At 34.2% G+C, this 21002-nt stretch overlaps 1 protein-coding gene across 3 annotated transcripts; it reads left to right on the top strand.

Annotated features, from left to right (window-relative positions):
* The first annotated feature begins 6136 nt into the window (after positions 1–6136).
* LOC145072930 (disease resistance protein RPV1-like) lies at positions 6137–17789 on the top strand. Of its 3 annotated transcripts, XM_079019443.1 has the most exons (9): positions 6137–6638; positions 7340–8444; positions 8538–8606; positions 11524–11748; positions 11837–12586; positions 12694–13282; positions 16487–16584; positions 16911–17042; positions 17246–17789. In XM_079019443.1, the coding sequence occupies exons 1-9, from the start codon at positions 6151–6153 to the stop codon at positions 17486–17488; spliced, it is 3699 nt and encodes a 1232-aa protein (XP_078875569.1). In that variant the 5' UTR covers positions 6137–6150; the 3' UTR covers positions 17489–17789. The 3 variants fall into 3 exon arrangements, with proteins under 3 accessions (XP_078875569.1, XP_078875570.1, XP_078875571.1); XM_079019444.1 differs by lacking the exons at positions 16487–16584; positions 16911–17042; positions 17246–17789 and adding an exon at positions 14619–15598; XM_079019445.1 differs by lacking the exons at positions 16487–16584; positions 16911–17042; positions 17246–17789 and adding an exon at positions 13406–14243.
* The last annotated feature ends 3213 nt before the right edge of the window (positions 17790–21002 follow it).

The raw sequence follows: 21002 nt of genomic DNA, 5'->3' as shown, positions 1-21002 counted from the left end.
GATGAATGAGATTCTTTTCTTTTGGGCAATATGACAAAATCACCTTTCACTAGATCTTGTGAAAGAGGTAAAGGTTTGTTGGACCTCATACACACATATGTGTGTGGACCCTTCAGATGTAGCACAAGAGATGCTAATCTATTTTATGTAACATTCAAGATGATTATAGTAGATATGGTTATATTTACTTAATCAAACATAAATCAGGAACCTTTGAAAAGTTCAAAGAGTTTAAACATGAAGTCGATAATCAATTAAGAAGGAAGATAAAGATGTTCTAATCTGATAGAGGATGAGAATATCTTAGTATCAACTTTCATGACTACCTCAAGGAATGTGGAATAGTTTCACAATTGAATCCTCCTAGGACACCACAACTTAATAATGTGGCTGAGAGACACAATCCGTCCTTGTTGAACATGGTTCGTTACATGATGTGTCGAGCCAATCTTCCCTTTTCCTTATGAGGGTATGCCTTAGAGACAGCCGCCCATATCCTAAATCTTGTCCCTACTAAAAAGTTTTCCAAAACACCTCACAAGATGTAGACATGGAAGGTTCCCTTGTTAGAATATATCAAAGTCTGGGGTTGTGAAGCTTTGGTTAAAAGAGAAACTCATGAAAAGCTAGAAGCCAGAATAGAGAAGCGTATTTTCATTGGATACCCGTAAAAGTCTTTTGGATATTTGTTATATAGGCCTAGTGACAACATGGTCTTTGTAGCATGAAGAGAAGTCTTTCGCGAGAGAGATATCATATGAAAGAGGACAACGGGAGCACAATTGACCTTGAAGAGATTCAAGAGTCAACCAATGAAGGAACCTTAGAAGACACTAGCACTCAAACAGAGGAAGAAATTCCAGCTGAGTCAGTTTACAATTCATTACCTCTTTGTCGTTGTAGTAGAGTTACATGCCACTTGAGTTCTATGGTTTCCATATAATTATAGATGGTGATATGTTTATCAGTGATCATACACTTGTAAATTTGGAAGAACCAACTAACTACAAGGAAGCAATGGCAGACCCTGAGGCTTTAAAGTGGAAAGAGTAAATGGACAGCGAGATCAAGTCCATGTATGACAACCAAGTTTGGAATTTGGTTAATCAAGAACCTGGTCGAATGACAGTTGGTTGCAAATGGATCCTCAAGAAGAAGACTGCCATCGATGGAAATGTGCCCACATTCAAGGAACGACTGGTTGCGAAGGGCTTTACTCAAACTCCATGGATTGATTATGATGAGATTTTCTCACTAGTGGATAAGATAAAATCTATTATGATAATGCTTGCCATAGCCGCCTTTCATGATTATGAGATCTGCAAGATGGATGTCAAAACTACTTTGCTTAATGGGCAGTTGGCAGAGGATGTTTACATGAGTCAACCATATGGTTTTGTTGATGAAAATTTTGCCAATAGAGTGTGTAAGCTTCAGAAATTCATTTACAGATTGAAACAAGTGTCCTGCAGCTTGAATCTTTGCTTCCATGAGAAAGTTAAAGAGTTTAGTTTTTCTAGAATTGAGGATGAGTCATGTGTGTATGTCAAAGCTAGTGGGAGTATAGTAACCTTTCTAGTATTCTATGTTGATAACACACTACTTATTGGAAGCGACGTTCCAACCTTGCAAGAAGTGAAATATTGGCTTGGAAAGTGTTTCCTATATGAAGGATCTAGGAGAGGCAACCTATATTCTTGAGATAAGAATTTTAATAGATAGAAAGAAAAGACTAATTGGACTTAGTAAAAGTACATACCTGGACAAGGTACTACAATGTTTTAGTGCTGAAAATTCCAAGAAGCAGAGTTACCTATTCAAAGCAATGCCAAGTTGAGTAAGACTCAAAGCGCACGTACGAATGAGGAGATAGTTGATATGAGTTGAGTTCCTTGTGCTTTAGTTATAGGATCAATCATGTACGTTATAACATATACTCACCTTGATGTGTCCTTTTCTTTAAGCATGGTTAGTTGTTATCAGGGAAATCCCGATAGAGTTCAATGGACAATAGTGAAGAACATTCTCAAGTTTCAGCGAAGGACAAAGGATAAGATTATGGTCTTTGGAGGAAGTGATACATTGAGAGTGATTAGGTATAGTGACGCCAACTTTCATACAGACAGATACATCTTTTGTTCTCAATCTAGCTGGGTGTTTGCGTTAAATGGTGGAACAGTTACTTGGAAAAGTTCCAAGAAAGACACGATGGATGATTCTACATGTGAATCAGAGTACATAGTGGCAAGTAAAGGATCAAATGAAGCAACTTGTTGAGGAATTTCATCGGAGATCTTAGAGTAGTTCCAACCATTCAGGAACCAATGTAACTTTTCTATGATAATGAAGGTGCAATTTCTTTGACTAAAGAACCGAGAGACCATGGCAAGTCAAGTCATATCGAAAGAAAATACCATTACATCAAACATAGAGTAGAAGAAGGTCACCTCATTGTAAAGAGGGTATCATCTGAAGAAAATCATGTAGGTCATTTGATGAAGACTCTGAGTAGGATCAAACATAATCAGCATGCTAGGAGCATTGGATTGAGAGATGATATTAATTTTAGTAGTTAGATGATTAGTTTTGAAACTTGTAACAAAATAAATGTAATTGATTTTTGGTGATTAAATAATAGAGATTATTTATAAGCTTGTTTACTGAATTTCTAAATTATTTATTCTTGTGTTTCATTTTGCATGTTTTACTTATGAATAATTTAATTATTCAAATTCCACATTCACTCATACATTGGGAAGTAAGTAGTGAATTAATATTGTCATGAATTGGATTGTAGACTGTCTAAGGAGGTTAGACATAGCAATTGTGTTGCTACAATATCCATGAGTACTTGGAAATGGGGATTTAAGTATTGGATAAACCCACGCTCAGAGAATTACTTCATGGATTATATCACGAGTAATTTTGAGACGATAATATCTTATATTCTTAAAATGGAGATATATGAGTTGTAGTTTAGAAGTTGGTTGTGCATTGGTGTTGCGAAAACGCATCAATAACATTATGTTATAAAATGCAGTATCATGTATGATTTGGTGAGTAAAGGATACAAGCATATAAGTTAAAGTTTATCCATTCCTTTTGTTCTAAGAAGAAAAGCGATATCTTTGGGCCCCTTGGTGATTTGGTGTTGACTTATAGTGATAGGCCCAACCAAGACTCAATTGATGTTTTCAACTGAAGTCTTATGTTTCATTACAAATCAGGAAATTGCAAAACAAAACTTGGACAATGAGATTGATTCTAAACCATGTCTCATGTCCATTCGATATCTAAAAGAACGGCTGAGTATTTGATCACTTATCTTAGGACCAATGTTTGTTTAGTTTAGAGTTTGGTAGTTTCTATGGAAGCAATCCTTGCTGTCTAATTTAGAAGTTATATTAGTAATTGTAGTTATAAACTTATCCAAGTAGGAGACTATTGGATTAGGTACCTAAGCCAATAACTTAATTAGTGTATACTTGAATTATTAGCAAAGTCCTTTTGGGTTGCCCTCAAACCTAGTAATTGAATATGATGATTTTTAGAGATAGATTGATTTATTGATTTATTATATGATTAATAAATAGCAATAAATGAATTTATTTACATATTATGAAAATAATATATTAATTAGAAATAGTAATATTTAATTAAGAATTAATCATAAATTAATTAGAATTAATTGGATTAATTGAATGTGCAAGGGTCTATTTGCAACTGTTCAATAGTTAAGAAAGAGGTTCCAGAATCATCCTGGGAAGGGGTGGATAGTTTCTAAGGGTATCCCATGACATCTGGAATATTTGTTGCAGATAAACTTGAAGCTGGATAATTACCAATTTGAATTAATATTATTTTATTCAAATTAGGGTTATCTAAGGTTTCCTAATTCAAGTATAAATAGGCCCTATGAGCTACAATTTTTGTCTAATCCCTTTCTAAGAGCCAAGGCCAAAAATTTTATCTTCCCTCTCTTCTCTCTCCAAATCTACTTGTTGCCAGGGTTGGGTTTGAACCATCAGAGACACGAGATTGCTGGTGCTCGCTTCCAAAAGCTTTATGTGAAAGACATAGATCCCTTAGGTTGCATGTGCTATAATACGATTAATTGTTAATAGTTTTTCCGCTTAGAGCATTGTTGTTGTAACCTGCATTTTTCTATCCTCCTCTCCAACCCGACGTACAGATTACTGAAGTAGGTTGCTATTTTTAACATTTTTTAAAAACACAGGCACCAAACACATCCTATTTTGGGGCGGATAGACCATGTTTGGTTGAAACAGGTTGCGGAGCCCAAAATTTCTTCCTAAATTATAAAATAGCCCCGGGACAAAAACACACGTTGGAAACACAACCCATGTTTATGTGTCAGGTCGTGCTTGACCATCACAACTTCCGGTCCTTAGAAAAATAAATAAATACTAGTCAAGTTCCGTAAGTGGAACACAACCCATGTTTGTTATTTTTTAGTGTTTCGGACTTAGTTTCTCCAGAATAACGTTGCTCTTCAAAATACATGAGTTATACATAAAAATATGAGCAGTTTGGGCATTTTGGTGAAAAACATATGTTGATCATTATTTACACTAATGCAGACACAAATACATAAAATATGATGCAAGACAATAGTAAAAACTAACATAAATGATGCATAAAATGACAATTGACAAATGTTCCCAAGCTTAAACTTTACTTGCCCTCAAGTAATAAAAAGTCCTGATACTATAAAAAATGAAAGAAAGATGTGGATGACATAAAAAGGAATTTACAACCAAAAACTAAAATAGACAAAAGAAAACTGAAAACCAAAAAACATTAAAGTTCAATAACTAAAAACGTTTCACTTTTTTTTTCTCATTATTAGACTTCTCATAAAGGAAGATCCAATAGAATTATGGACTTGGAGACCAATTAGAATACACTAATGAAACTAATAAGATGAGTGTTAGTTTTTCTCGTAAATCATGCTTTTTCTGGAAACATAACTTATTTGTAAATGAAGGTAAAATAATGTGAGTTTAATGGAGATTTTCCCAGCTAGCTTATTTAATGACTAGGCGATTACGTCAACAATGCAACTGGTAAACTGGAAAAAAAATGGTCAAATTGTCATTTTTGCTTGTAATTCATGTTTTTTCATAAACAAAATTTAGTTCGAGACTTATTCGTAAATTATGGTAAAATAATGGGAGTTTAATGAAATTTTTCCCAGCTCATTTACTAATTAGGCGTCTACGTCAGTAATGCAATTAATAAACTGGAAAAAATAGTCAAATCGTCATTTTTACCGGTAATTCATTATTTTTCATAACCAAATTTTAGTTTGGGACTTATTTGTAAAAGATGATAAAATAATAGGCTTAAATAGAGATTTCAGTATAATGAATAAGAAAGAAAATGATAGTTTATTTTTCAAACAAAGTAGAACATTGTTGACCGCTAATCACCTATATCATCATTTGTCAGACCTACAAAACGTGTCGTGTTATGTCGGGTTCATGTCGTGTCAAGACATTAAATGGGTTGAAAATATGTTAGACCTTGTTCATTTAATTATCGTGTCGTGTTATTGTCAACCTATTTATTTTCGTATTAGGTTTCGGGTTAAGGTTTAGACCTTGTAAATATGTTGTGTCGTGTCATGTTAAAACATTTTAAAGGATGAAAAGTAGGAAACATGGATGCAAAAAGAAAAAACGAAACACTGGAATTGGGAGGTGGAAAAACAAAATTCATAGTATGGAAATAGTTAGAGTTTGTATTTGTAATTTTAATTTTTGACTTTGACTCATTATATGTCTATAATATATAATATATTTTTAAAAATATAAAATTTATAAACAACTATATATAATTAAATGGGTTATATCTAAGTCGTATTCGAGTTCAAAATTTTAACATTAACCCAATCCGTTTAATTTGCGTGTGTTTTCGTATCAACCTATTTATTTAAACGTGTCGAAATGTCTTTTACAAAGCCCATTAATTTCGTATTGGTTATTATCATATCGAGTAAAGTTTTGACGGGTGGTGTCATTTTGCATTATTGAAAAATTTTCTTTTACTAAAACGAGGCCCACATTTTTTTCTCCTTTTTAATCATACAGCTAGACCAAGACTTCATCTTCCATTCTCGAAATTTCAATGGCTTCCTGTTCATGCTCCTGCACTACGGATTCTCCTACTGCTAATGCTTACAGATATGACGTTTTCCTAAGCTTTAGAGGCGAAGATACTCGTGATTCTTTTACAGATCATCTTTATTATGCATTAAAGCGAGCAGGAATTTGTACTTTTCGGGATAACGAAGAAATCAACAGAGGTGAACACCTGAAGCCAGAGATCGAGAGTGCAGTTAAAGAGTCTAGGGCTTCAATAGTTGTGTTGTCAAAAAACTATGCAACGTCCACTTGGTGCCTAGACGAGCTTCTGTTGATACTCACACAAAGAAGGGAGTGCAGTCATTTTGTTCTACCAGTTTTTTATCACGTTGATCCGTCTGACGTGAGGAATCAAAATGAAACCTTCGAAATCGAAGTCAAAGCCTCTTCAAAGTGGACACACGACAAAGTTAACCAGTGGAAGAAAGCTCTTAAGGAGGTTGCTGATTTGGCCGGCATGGTTTTGTCTGGGTATGCTTGTTTATTTGTTCTTAATTTAATCTTAACTGATATCCATTTTTAACTCGATAGTACTTTATTCAATAATTGGATTGTAACTGGTGTTAAACTTTGGCAAATTTTGGTCTACATATCATATTCATGACTCGGTCAGTTTTTTTGTGGTTAAATATGTCAATAACTTTGAACTTTTAGGAGATATTTGTTTCATAGAAGTTCGGAGGAGTTGGTGAAAATGTAATTAAATTAGAAATAAATGAAAAAATGTAATCAAGAACAAATAGGCGATGATTTCCTCGTTTTATGTCAAGAAGTGAACAGCTTAATTAATGCTTCTTGATACACCACATACAGGTTTGACTCTTGACTAGAGCTAAGTTAGGTTTAGTTATAAACTCGACTATAAGGGCTTTGATTTACATAATTTTGTTTAATCTCTATCAATATTTGCTTTATTTTGATTTAGTTTTTATTTACAGTTGAATATTTAGTTAAAGTGAAAAAAAATCTTGTATGCCATTGTAAATACTTTAATTGATCAGGTTTTATTCGAATTTTGATTTCTTTGTGGAACTTTAAGGGGATCAAATTTATACATATATTAGTAGTACGTGACATTAGGAAAGTTAATTATTCAATATCTTCATTCATGTCTATCAAAGAATCTCTGAACATCATCTAACAAACATGTTCATTTTCTTGTGTTGTTCCAGGCCTGAAACAGAGTTTATAAAGGAAATTGTTGGCACCATATACAATAAACTGGATCGTAAAGAAGTCCATCTTCCAATCAATTTAACGGGGATGGCTACTCGATACAAGGATATCCATTCTTGGTTAACTGAATCCAATGCAGAATTTTTAACAATTTATGGCATGGGAGGAAGCGGGAAGACAACATTGGCCCGATACATTGTATACTCAAATAGCCAAAATTTTGAAAGCATTAGTATTGTTGAAGACATCGGTAGTAGATCTAAAGAACCACATGATCTACTTCAGATACAAGAAAAACTTTTTGCAGATATTTCCGGAGGAAAGAAGAGAAAAATACCCAGCGTTTGTCAAGGTACATTCAAGATTGAAGAGGCCTTACAAGTGATGAAAGCACTTATTCTTCTTGATGACATTGTTGAACCGAGCCAGTTGGTAGCTTTACTGGGATCTGGGCATATTAACAAACGAAGCAAGATTATAATAACAACTAGAGAAAACAATCTAGGTAAATGGTTCGAGTCTAGGTCTTGGAGGTGTCAAGAATACCAAATGAAATTACTGGATGATGATGAATCATTAGAGCTTTTGAGTCGACATGCCTTCGGATCCAAAACTCTGATGGAAGGTTACGAGGAGCTTGCAGAACAGGTATTGAAGTATTGTGAAGGAAATCCGTTGGCTCTAGAAGTGTTGGGTTCCTCTCTAGCACAGGATAATAGCATCCTATTTTGGAAAAGTACATTGAGTTTACTGGGAAGAGATATTGATGTTGGAATTCAACGTGTACTTATCAGGAGCTACAACTCTTTGCCACATGAATCTAACAAAGAGTTGTTTCTGCATATTGCTTGTTTCTTTGTCGGGAAAGACATAGATTATGTGGTGAAGATATTGGAGCATGATTACTCTGCAGTATCGGGGATCAAAATACTAACCAACAGATGCCTTGTGTCTCTTTCTGCAAACAAGAAACTAATGATGCACCCATTGCTTCAAGAGATGGGGAGAAGAATAGTCCATCAAGAATCACCCAAAGACCCTGCAAAACGTAGTAGAGTCTGGCTTAATAAGGATTCTTATGATGTTCTGAGAAAAGGAAAGGTGAGATGCTTCCTTTGTTGAAGCTTGTTTTTTCTTTCGCATTGTCTTAGTTTATCTTTAATTCTGAAGTTTCATTTTTTTTTTTCTATTTAGGGTTCCAATACAATTGAAGGTCTAGCACTTGACAAGAGAATGTTACAGGAAGAACAACGCGCATTCAAGGTAATACATGATTAAAACCTAATGCCTTTTATTTATATGTAACGAAAACATTGAAGCTCTTTAAGTTGATCCAAAAATTCTTGCATCTTGTTTTGTATATGTCTATGGGTATACTTTAGTCAAGTTGTAGGTTTTAGTAAATAAACCAGACTTAAATTGTGTGTGTGTTGTATTGTATTGTATATATAGAATAAATTACAACAATAAACTCCTATAGTAAAGGAGAGATAAATACATAATACGTAATTGAATAATTTACTATCTACTTATCTAATATCCCCTCTAAAGCGAATGAGTGGTTGACTAAGGCGTAGCATCGCACGAAAATGCTCCAATTGAGCACGCGGAAGACTCTTAGTGAAGATGCATGCCGCATAAAGCTTGGTTGGTACGATATTTGTGTAAAGTTTGCCCGTAGCAACTAGTTCGCGAACAAAATGGTAATTGAGATCAATATGTTTAGCACGTTTGCGAGCAACTGGGCTTTGAGTCATGAATAAGGCACTTTTGCTGTCACAAAGCAAGGTAGGGCAATCAGGAGTTAGCGCATGAAGTTCCCGTAAACGATGAGTAATCCAAACAATTTTAGTTGCTGTTTTCGCCATGGCCTGATATTCTGACTCACAACTAGATCGCGAGACGGTTGGTTGTTTCTTGGCACTCCATGAGACTAAGTTGCCACCAAGAAAAATTGAGTAGCCATAAATAGACCTGCAAGTCTCAAGACAACAAGCCCAATCAACATTTGAATACCCAAGAATGTTGTTGCTTTGAGGTCATCTGAAAATAAGGCCAAAAGAGACGGTGCCTTTTACATACCGTAGTATACATTTCACAGACTGAAAATGAGCATCAGTAGGCGCATGGAGACATGGGCTAGCTTGATTTACAGCATATGAGAGATCTGGTCTAGTAATCGTTAAGTATTAGAGAGCTCCGACTAAGGATTGATAAAGAGTATGATCAGGAAAAGGTGTTCCATTAGCTGTGAAAGTCTCATGAGTGGCCAAGGGTGTTGGTACTAGATTTAGAGTCAATTAAATCAGAAGGAATATATTTGGCATATTTTGACTGGTTTAAGAAGAGACTATCATCGGTATAAGTGACCTCTAAACCAAGGAAGTAACTAAGAGCACCAAGATCTTTAATAGTAAGCTCTGTGTGTAGTCGTGCAGTGAAGGTTGTAATGACAGATTCCTGATTACCAGTAAGGATGAGATCGTCAACATAGACAAGGAGGTACATGATGCATGAATGTCGAGAAAAAAATGAATAAGGAGGTGTCAGCACGGCTACAGACAAAACCATTGGCAAGCAAGAAGGTGCTAAGGCGTTGAAACTAGACACGAGGGCCTATTTTTAGCCATAAAGAGCCTTAGTTAGTTTGCAAACATGATTAGGAACCTGAGGATCAATAAACCTCCATAAAAACTATCTCAGTAAGATGACGATGCAGGAATACGTTTTTGAAATCAAGCTGATGTAAACACAATGTATTTAAGACAACAAGAGATAGAACAATGCGAACTGTGGAGGTTTTGACAACCGGACTAAAAGTATGAGAGTAATCGAGTCCGGGAATTTGGGTGAAACCTTGAGCAATAAGACGGGCTTTTAAATGTTCAATTGACCGTCAAAGTTATACTTAATATGATGGACCTCCCTAGAACCGACAATGTTGGAGGGATAGGGTCAAGGCACTAAGGTCCAAGTGTTATTTGCATGTAAGGCCTCAATTTCTTCATGCATGGCGGCCATCCATTAAGGATGTTTAGCCGTAGATTTGTACCCTTTAAGCTGAGATGTAGAAAGTAAAGCAACATGCAACGCATAGTTGGTTAGTGATGCGAAATCGGCTATATGTTGTTTTTTGGAAATACCAGACTTAGACCGAGTGCATTGGATGCGTGGAAGGGATTGGAGATGGTGGATGAATGCCGATGTCATGATGATCGTGATCAGAATGATCATTAATATCATAAGAATCAGCATTAAATGACCATGATGATCAGAAGGATCATTGGGTGCATCGGTTGGAGGCTGTTGTGGTTGGGCAGCCGATTCCTGTTGGAATTAATTGGCTCACTTACCATATTCACGTGACATGCAGTTGGGTATTGGAATAAAGAATATTTAGTTTAAGTTTTATGTCTTTAGTTATTGATTTTATTAGTTTAGAATTGGTATACTCCTTTGACCGATTTGCAAGGAGGTATACGTTAGAGAGTAGGTCTTTAGGTGTAGTAAAAATAGGAGTATTTTATTCCTACTTTTGTGTTGCACATTGTAGTCGGTAGTCTATTTAAAGCCTTTAGAGTTAATGAATAAAGTAAGTCTTCAGTGTCTACCTTTTTCTGCAACTTTAAAGTACACCATTTATACTTCATATTTGAAAGTCTTTTGTTCTCTTCTCCAAGTTCATTATATACGAAAGTTTAGAGTGTGAGATTTGAAGCTTTCCAACCAACAATTCCAAGGGGAGGCGAAAAAAGTGAACAAGGCAAGGAATACCATGTAGGTTTTAGTAAATCAACCACACGTTAATTTGTGTGTGTTGTATTGTATATATAGCATAGATTACAACAATAAACTCCTATAATAAAGGAGAGATAAATACATAATACAATTGAATAATTTACTATCTAATTATCTAATACAAGTACCACGATGTACTATATATATATATATATATATATATATATATATATATATATATATATATATATATATATATATATATATATATATATGTCTCATTCCAACTCATTAATAGCAATTGATTTATAACCCCAACCATCACACAAGCATTGCAAAATGATAATTATCAATTGATACTCAAGGAATTGAATTCTAATAATTAAGGAATCTTTGGTGAACTTATGCTTAATTACTATCCCTCCTCACTATAATTTTGTAGGCATCACACCTCAAGACAGATGCACTTCAAAAGATGGATAAACTAAAATTGCTCCAGCTAAATTCTGTGCAACTCACCGGGTCATACAAGAATATTTCAGAAGATTTAAGATGGCTCTGCTGGCTTGGATTCCACTTAAGAACCATACCATCTGACTTGTTCATGGGAAATTTGGTGGCTATAGACATGAGCTCTAGCAACTTGGAAGTATTCGACCCACCCGTGGTAGGAAATTCAATATCCTCTTTTTGAATTTTAATGGCCTTTTATGCAGAAACTGAGTGCCACATAATTTTTTTTACTTTCACAACAGGTTCTTCAATCGCTGCAGATTCTAAATCTTAAAGACTCGTTCAATCTATTAGAAATCCGCAACATGTCCAGGATTCCTCATCTTGAGACTTTGATTCTTTGGAACTGTCAAAGTCTGGTTCGTGTTTGTGAGACCATAGGAGAACTGACGAGTCTTGCACTACTGAACATGACAGGGTGTAAAAATCTGTGCAAAAGGGAGCATACAAACCTGTTAGTAAGGCTAGTTGCTTCTACTTTTGGTGGAGCAGTTGGAGAACAACCTACATTTTCCTTCCCATATTCGTTACACCAATTATTCCTCAAGGATTGTTATCTTGAGTGCACTGATTCTTTTCCTCTGAGTTTTAGCCTTCAACCATCTTTGCAGTACTTGAACTTAGGCAATAGTCTATTTGAGTTCCTCCCTTGTTATGATCATCTGAAAAACCTGCGGGTGCTTGACTTGTCATTGTGTTCACGACTTAAATGCATTCTGTGTCTTCCAAATACACTTGCAGAATTGTATGTATATCACTGTAAAGCTCTGGAGAGAATAACTTTCAAATCTCCTCAATTCACATTACAAGAGTTTGGCTATGAAGGTTGCATTAGTTTGTTTGAAATCGAAGGCTTTATCAAATTAGTTCCTTTAGTCAAGCTTGAAGAAAATGATTTGGGACACATGAAGTGGCTAAAGAAATATCAAAATCTAGAGGTGTGCCTTGTTGGTGATGATGAGCTCACTAAAGGCAGAAGTTCCTGTGTCCAGGTAAACTGTTTTTCTCTCAAACACACACACACACACACACAAGCACATCATGATTCTACGAACAAACTTAATATATGTGACTGAATTCAAGTGTTTACATGGCATAGATATTGTATGAATTCGATATAATGAGCACATCTCTTCCAGACATAAAGGATCCAAACATGAAGCCTAAGTATGTATCCGAATCTCCCTATTTGTCCTTTGGGTTGCCTTCATTTCCCAGGAATAAGAAGCTCAAAGGACTTAATGTAATTTTTAAGTACACAATATCCGATGATTCTTGGTCGTCATGGTTTTGTAAAATCAGTACAACCAATGGTGTTGATTTGATGTACAACCCCAGAGTCTTTGGCAAACCTGAATTTGGTAATGTTGGTATATGGTTAAGCTATTGGCCGATTGGAAACATATTGGACACTGGAGATACGGTTAGTATCTCTATTGCAGCAATGAGGGGATTGGACGTACATGAATGTGGTGTGAGCCTTGTTTACACTGATGATAAAGAAGCTGAAGAAAACTTGGGTAATAACAAGGGATGGGTAGAAATTCTTGGAGGAGATTTGTCCCGATTTCAACTAAGCACAGGAGCTTACTATCTTTGTCGCCGTGATTTCTTTGAGTTAATGGACGTTGATAGTCAGACTCCTGATTGGTTTAGAATTTTAGTTGGTGATACCATAGACTCTACAGGTATGTAATGTCCCTTTTGTCAAGCTAATTCTCAGCATTTTAGTTAAATTTTTGATGGGAATCATTAAGTACTCCCAAATAATAATAATAATCCAATAGTCTTACACGAATCGTTCCTTGCAGGCGCCAAAAAGCATGTTTAGTCCCTATTTTCAAAAATTAATTCAGACCGTCCTGTCCTGTGTATATTTAAATCTTGTGGTTTTCATCCCTAAAAGACATTTTTGTTACGGTTTTAGTCCGTGCGAAATCTGAAATGGCCATAATACCCTTGTATGTTTATTTTTCAATTAATTTTCTATTATTTATAATTTTAAAAAGGAAATGGCCCCACTCCTACCCTCTACCTTAATCTCACCCCACTACCCCACCTCTATGAAGCTGGAACGTGAAAACCTTTCCCTCTTTCTCTCTTCTTCTTTCATCTCTGCAGAACCACCGGGAAGGTCATCTTTTTCCGGCGAGGTCGTCTTCCAGAACTATTATCTTCCTCAGACGAGCTTCAAAAAACCCATCCAGATACATTCGATTTGGTCAACGTGGTTGAATTCTAAGATCTGACTGCATAAGAAGCCTCACAGAGTAACGGAATTTCACCGGTGGTTGATGTGGGGATTCCAAATGTGGTTGAAATTTCAGCGCTGGTAGAATTTCAGAAGTCGCCACCAATCTGTAAGCTAAAACTACCGCCGTTCTGCACCTCGAAAGTCATCATCGACAGCCAACCAATAAGTTGGATCCTAAATCAGACCCCATCGGAGAGACATGTATGAATATCAAAAAGGGATGGAGGCGGCGTAGATGGGTTTGCTGGGAAGATGTCACAGAGACTCAGAGGTCTTAACGTATACAAATCGAGACCTTCAATAACTAAATCTTCAACAACCTATTGATATCTGCAAATCTGAAATTGTTTTTGAAATTCCCAAAGTTGAAATTGAAATCATTCTTCAACTTAAAAGATGTAATCGTTGAACTTTTTAAGAACCTTTGATGGTGGAGATGGGCAGAGGGCCGGTCCAGATGGTGAGGAACCTGGGCGACCGCCCAGGGCCCACGTCTCCAGGAGGGCCAAAATTTATAGGCTATGTAGTATATATATATATATACATATATATATATATATATATATATATATATATATATATATATATATTACCTAAATAATTTTTATGATATAAAGTTGATTCAAACTCAAATTAGCTCAAAGGATAAACAATTTGACTTTCTTGTTATTGCTAATAGAACATGTCTATACTGAAAAATAAATGATATATTTTTTTTTAATCTTTATTATATTTGTCATTGTGGGGCTCTTTTTTTCTTTTCGCCCCAGGCACCATATATGTTTGGACCGGCCATGGGATCCGTCGGAGAAGCTTGAGGGGGTTGCCGATTTTGGTTTGGGCCGTTATAGTGGTTGATGCTCAAGATTCAAGAACACACTTAAAATTAATAAAAATAAGGTTAGGTTGAAGGTGGGGGTAATCTGGTGTAGTGGTCCACATATTTTTTAGTTCTTTTATATTGAAAGTAACAAACAAACTAAAAATAAATCAAAAAAGAAATGAAGACGAGCATTATTGTCATTTAGGTTAGGAGGGATGAAACCTACAAGATTTAAACATACGAGGGACAGTCGGAATTAATTTTTGAAAAAAGTGACTAAACGTGTTTTTTCCACACGAGGGACGATTCGTGTTATTTACTCTAGAATAAAAGAGGGAGGGAGGCTTATGTCCAGATTGTCTAGAAAATTGGTAGTGTAATACTTTGGGAAAATGACTCTTGAGGGTAATTAACTTTTGCATTTGTATTCATTTGGTCTCTTTTTTTTGTATTCAATATACCATCGAACTTGTTGTTGGTGTTTACCATAGCCCTTTTGACCGACTTTTGACCTATGATAGCCGGTCAAAGGGTTATGGTGAGCACAAACAATAAGTTCGATGGTATATTGAGTACAAAAAAAGGAAAGAGACCAAATGAGAACAAACACAATAGTTGGTTACCCTCATTATTCATTTTCTCTTTACTCATTCACAGCAAATCCCACGTCATCTCCTACTGAAACTAATGACTATGAGATTCATTATTGCTTCTCTTCAAAACATAACTCATGAAAGGACATTATTCATGCATGTACAATTTTGTAATGCACTTGAATATTTATTAGGGGAATCTTGACTAAGCAGGCGCATTTCATGAATACATTTACATTTCCAATCAAATGATTTATCGTATCATGGATTCTAGACAAGTCTACAAATGAGTGGATTCATAAGTGCTGTGATTTTTTAGTTTACTTAGCTTTAAGATCGAACTCATGGGATAAGATACAACATCAATATATACAGTATTATGGTGATGTGTCTACAAAAGCAGCATGATATTGTACATATTGATGTTGTATCTTATCCCATGAGTTCGATCTTAAAGCTAAGTAAACTCAAAAATCACAGCACTTGTGATTCTACTCGTTTGTAGACTTGTCTAGAATCCATGATACGATAAATCATTTGATTGCAAATGTAAATGTAGTCATGAAATGCGCCTGCTTAGTCAAGATTCCCTTAATAAATATTCAAGTGCATTACAAAATTGTACATGCATGAATAATGTCCTTTTGTGAGTTATGTTTTGAAGAGAAGCAATAATGAATCTCATAGTCATTAGTTTCAGTAGGAGATGATGTGGGATTTGCTGTAAATGAGTAAAGAGAAAATGAATCAGGAGGGTAACCAACTATTGCGTTTGCTCTCATTTGGTCCATTTCCTTTTTTTTGTACTCAATATACCATCGAACTTGTTGTTTGTGTTCACCATAACCCTTTGACCGGCTATCACAGGTCAAAAGCCGGTCAAAAGGGTTATGGTAAACACCAACAACAAGTTCGATGCTATATTGAATACAAAAAAAAAAAAGAAGGACCAAATGAGTACAAACGCAAAAGTTAATTACCCTCAAGAGTCATTTTCCCTAATACTTTTGTATTGGCTCTTAAGCTTTCGGCTCAGTGAGAGGGAGATTCCCTGGGCAATCTTTTAAGATTGTGTTATCGTTTAAATCAATTAGTTCAATTTCATCTTTGTCTTCTGTACAATCTTTTCTTTGTTTCTATTGATTCATTAAACCCTAATTTCTGTTCTTCATCAAACTTATGCTAAAAATAGAGAGAATTCATCCATGACACATTGTTACAGAGGTACGAGGATGGAGAAAGACAGGTCGACCTAAGCACTTGAATCAATCATTTATAGAGTTGAAAACTGTTAGATGCATCATCCATGGTCCTGACTTGGTACATATTTTTTTCCCTAATATTTCATTTTTCAACACGAATTGATCATAACAATTCTTACAATGGACTCTCCAATTTTACAAACTCAAGGGGTTACCAAATATGTCTATAATTCAAAATCCATTGATATTTCTCTAAAATCCCCATTCCTATGGCATTATACATACGATGCTTTTAAGGTTGATACAAATATCTTTCTATCAAATATTACAACCATTATAATCTAATTTAACATTGTGGTACTTGATGCTGATTTGGTTATGAGTAGTAGTGTGATATTTGGATTTCACTAATCTCGCTCTGTTGTTTATGAAAAAAAATATTAGGAGGAAATTTACAACATCACAGAGATGTCAAAATCATTTTTTCTAGATAAAACTTTGAAGTTCACATCAAGTATGGTTGGGAAGATGATGAAACTTGCTAGAAGACCTATATCCAGAAATACAAAAATAAAGGTAATTGAATATTATGTTTAGCAGATCAATATATTTTTCTCGTTTGTTATTTCTTTCATTTTTGCTCACATGGCATGACATGTGAATTCGGTTTTTGAGAGAAAATGACATCAACTTTCAGTTTATAACATGTTTTCCCCTTAACTTGATTGTTCTAAATCCCTCGTCTTGATAACATAAACTTCCTATTGTTATTCTTGTAGTTTATTCAGGTAACTGGATGTGCCCTTGCATGTTATTGGTGCTTCTATCCTCCGGGCTTCAACAATAACCCACAACTCATGCTTCCGCTGATGGTTGTCTTCCATATTTTTATCACCATTCTGTTAATCATGTTCATTATTCTGCGTGTGGACCGGTTATTTGATGAATCCGAGCAATCTTCAGCCAGTCAAGAAGAAGACAATGAATCCGATCAATATTCGGCCAGTCAAGAACAAGACTAGATTTATTGATGGATCACTAACAAAACTGGGTGATTTAATTTTGTGGTTATATACAACTCGCAGGTGTGCAACCACAACAAGGTTTATTTCTTGGATTCTCACTGATGTTTTCAGAAATAGCGTACGAAATCGATCCAAGAATTGGAAAATTCGCCATGGTAGGGGGTATTTGACAGAAAATCAAGATTCATTTCGCATATATTTATGTCGAATAGTTGGGCTCAAAACTCCAAGCTCCAGTCCTTGTCTTTAGGAAGTAATTCCGTTACTTTTAAGTTTTTATTTATTGATTTATTTTTTATTTGTGGTTGGTTTATTGGAATTATTATGGAGCCATGTTCCCGGGTTATTGCTTTGCTTTTAGCTCTTTTTCGCACCTTTATCAGGATAATAAACCAAATATCTTTGTGCCACTCCTTTATAGAATGGAAAATTCACTTTTCAGCTTAATTACCTTTTTGTTGTATTCATATTTGACTAATTTGTTTTTTGCACATTTAGGTAGCCAATTTGTTAGAGGTGTTCGCATATGACTGATATGACCGACTATTACAAGTTATAGCCGGTACCAGTCACATGTGAAAATGTTCATTACGTAGATGTGTACAAAAAATAGTTACAAAAATATGAATAAAATAAAAAGGTAATTACCTTGATAATTCAATTTGTCTTGTTTTTTGTTTTATCTTATAATTTTGATTTGGTATAAAATTTAACCTAATTAGTAAATATTTTTGAAGCCACATTATTTTGATAGGAAAATAATAAGTCATTTTTATAGAATTTTATTATTTAAGATATTAAATATAAATATTAAATTTACCATGTGCACATGCAAAAATTAAGAATACATGCTGACATACCAACTCGACAATAAATATGTCAATCACCATCCACATCACACCCGTTGTTCACACTGACAGCTGGATAACCGAATCACTTGAGCTTTGCATACCTGCAAAACATGTTCTAAATTCATTAGAGAAAAACAAATAAAAAGTCAGGAACAAAGAATTGTAATAAAGACTAAAAGTACGGATACACAATTTATATACTAGTTTTTAATTTATGAAGCAAACAATCTAAGCTAGCTAAATGTAACGGGCAGTGTACCTAATCGAACAATAGTACATAATAAGAAAGTAGGTTGTCGAACACAAGGGAAACGAGAATGATTAAGAGCTAAAAGTTAACTAATTTAAAAGCAAGTAAATGATGGGTTTTTTTCCTAGTTTTGCAAGTCCAAACTACTTAAAAGCAATTATCACCAAATAGATTAACTAACAAAAAGCAATCAAAATTAAGTTTTAAGACAATATATTAGGGAGCCACTACAAACAAAATGTCATTTAGTGGCACACAAAAAGTGTCACTAAATACCAAAAAAGTGTCACCAAATGTCTCAAAGAGAATCAGTGGCACAAATAAAAAATGTCACTAGAAATGCTCCCACTAAAACTCTTTAGTAACACTTTTTAGTGTTTGACGCTGCAATTTTTAGTGTTTTAGTGACATTTTTTTATTTGTCATGGTAGACAAAAACTATTTTGTGACACATAATTTTTGCCGCTAAAAACTCATGTAGTTATAAAATTGATCTTGCCTTTAGTGGTACTTTTGTATTTGCACAATACAATAAAATATTTTTTGGCATATATTTATAATTGCTAATTACATGTAATTCTAGATTTTCTTCTACTTATAGTGACACTTTTTTTTGGCTATAATATTAAATAAAAAACTATTTTAATTGTAGAAAATAATAATAATTTCATTGGTTTTCATCAATATTTTGAATTCTTTTAAACTAAAGTCTAAGTAAATATCAAATAAGTCTAATGTTGTATATGAAGCATCATCACTAATTGATCCAACCTAAAACTATAAGGCAGAACAATCAATAAAGGCAAATCCATATGTACTTGAATCATCATCAAAACTTCTTATACACTGTACACAAATGTAATGATGTACACAAATGTAATGATTAATGACAATGGTTATATTTAAATAATAATAATGTATTGGCAATGACAATAAAGTTATATAACTGAAAAGAATATACCTCCTTTATAGCGAGAAGATGAACAACTTGTGGCCCAATGTAGCCAGTGATCAATTTTGATGGTTTAAACACACTTACTAATTTTCTTTGAACTACCTGTGAACATTTAGAGACATAATATTTAAATAAATAATGACATATTATCTACAAATGACAAAATATGGCACTTATACACAAATGGAAATACATTTAAGTCATAAACTCACATCATAGGCCCTAATTTTGCTTGCTCTGATGTTTCCAATTGTTCCACTCGCCTAACTTTATACCTTCAAATTTTACATAAAATCCGTCACTAGTTATTTAATGATAATCCAAGAACTTGTAAGAAATTAACAAATGACAATATTTTAAGCATTTTAGTAACTTACCCACGAGCCAATAGCTTTTCCATGGCATCATCAATTGCATTCTTGGTGATGCAAACCTAAAATAAAGCAAAAAAAAAAAAGATGTTAATTTACTAAAACAACTTCCAAAATTGTTAAGATATTCTAACTACACAATATATATTTATCACTAGAAAATACATGTTAATATTTCCCAAAACCACTCATTGAACAAGAGGGATGAGCCTTGCTCATCCGAATTAAATAGACGATTCCCTTATATCAAGTCGATAATTCATCACAAAAAGTTTGGTTAATGATTGATTTGATTGCTGATAAATATCAACTGTATAAGAAGTATGATGAAGAACATAATTTAAAAATAAATATATTTCAATTTTTTTTATAGATTTGATAATATTTATGTAAGACTGATGGTTGAAAGTCATGAAACCAAAGTACCACACAAACGAGTAAATTGTAGATATGATGCCTTTTGATTAATTGACAAAGAGACAACTTCTATGGGCTTTCATATAAACAAGGAGGGGGCTAAAAACATATATTTGACCAAGGGTATTTCTATAAATCTCATTTTTATAATTTTGTTTTCAATATATGTATGTTAAAAGATGTAAAAATAGGAAAATTAGGATTTAATCATGGATTTATGGTCAACTATTGTTAGGAACTAGTTAGGATATGTCTTAAACTATGTATGTTTTTTATTTGTTACCTATGCAAATCCACAATATAGTTGATCATATTGCATTTGTACTAACTATGATCAAGAAAACACGCATACACACAAGAGGCAAGAAAAGAGTGTGGTAATATACCTTCCTCCTCCAGTCCTTTAACGACATTAGTATGAAGTTTGATAACATGAGTAAATGATACATGAATTAAAACTTGCTCAAACCCTCATCTTCTCTATAACCCTGTTCCACAAACAAAAACACTCAAAATTAGCAATGTTTCTTAAATTGGATGTTTTATTTCATATGAACAACCATATTAGATACATATTTTGTGGAAAACAATTGCAAGAGAAAAAGTGTTAACGTTTAACTCTCAACATAATTCTTATCAATGTACAATAAACAAGTGGTGGCTATAA

This window comes from Lactuca serriola, chromosome 9 (genome assembly GCF_051521515.1).
Source record: "Lactuca serriola cultivar US96UC23 chromosome 9, Lser_US96UC23_V15, whole genome shotgun sequence".
In the NCBI taxonomy this organism is placed as follows: domain Eukaryota; kingdom Viridiplantae; phylum Streptophyta; class Magnoliopsida; order Asterales; family Asteraceae; genus Lactuca; species Lactuca serriola.
The sequence above is the reverse complement of the archived record's forward strand: the minus strand, read 5'-3'. Positions and strand labels throughout refer to the sequence as shown.

Excerpts from the sequence above, each read along its gene's own strand:
- LOC145072930 (XM_079019443.1), top strand. The coding sequence starts at position 6,151 with ATGGCTTCCTGTTCATGCTCCTGCACTACGGATTCTCCTACTGCTAAT. Across the intron at positions 8,445-8,537 it reads ATGTTCTGAGAAAAGGAAAG|GGTTCCAATACAATTGAAGG; the intron begins GTGAGATGCTTC and ends TTTTCTATTTAG. Across the intron at positions 11,749-11,836 it reads AAGTATTCGACCCACCCGTG|GTTCTTCAATCGCTGCAGAT; the intron begins GTAGGAAATTCA and ends CTTTCACAACAG.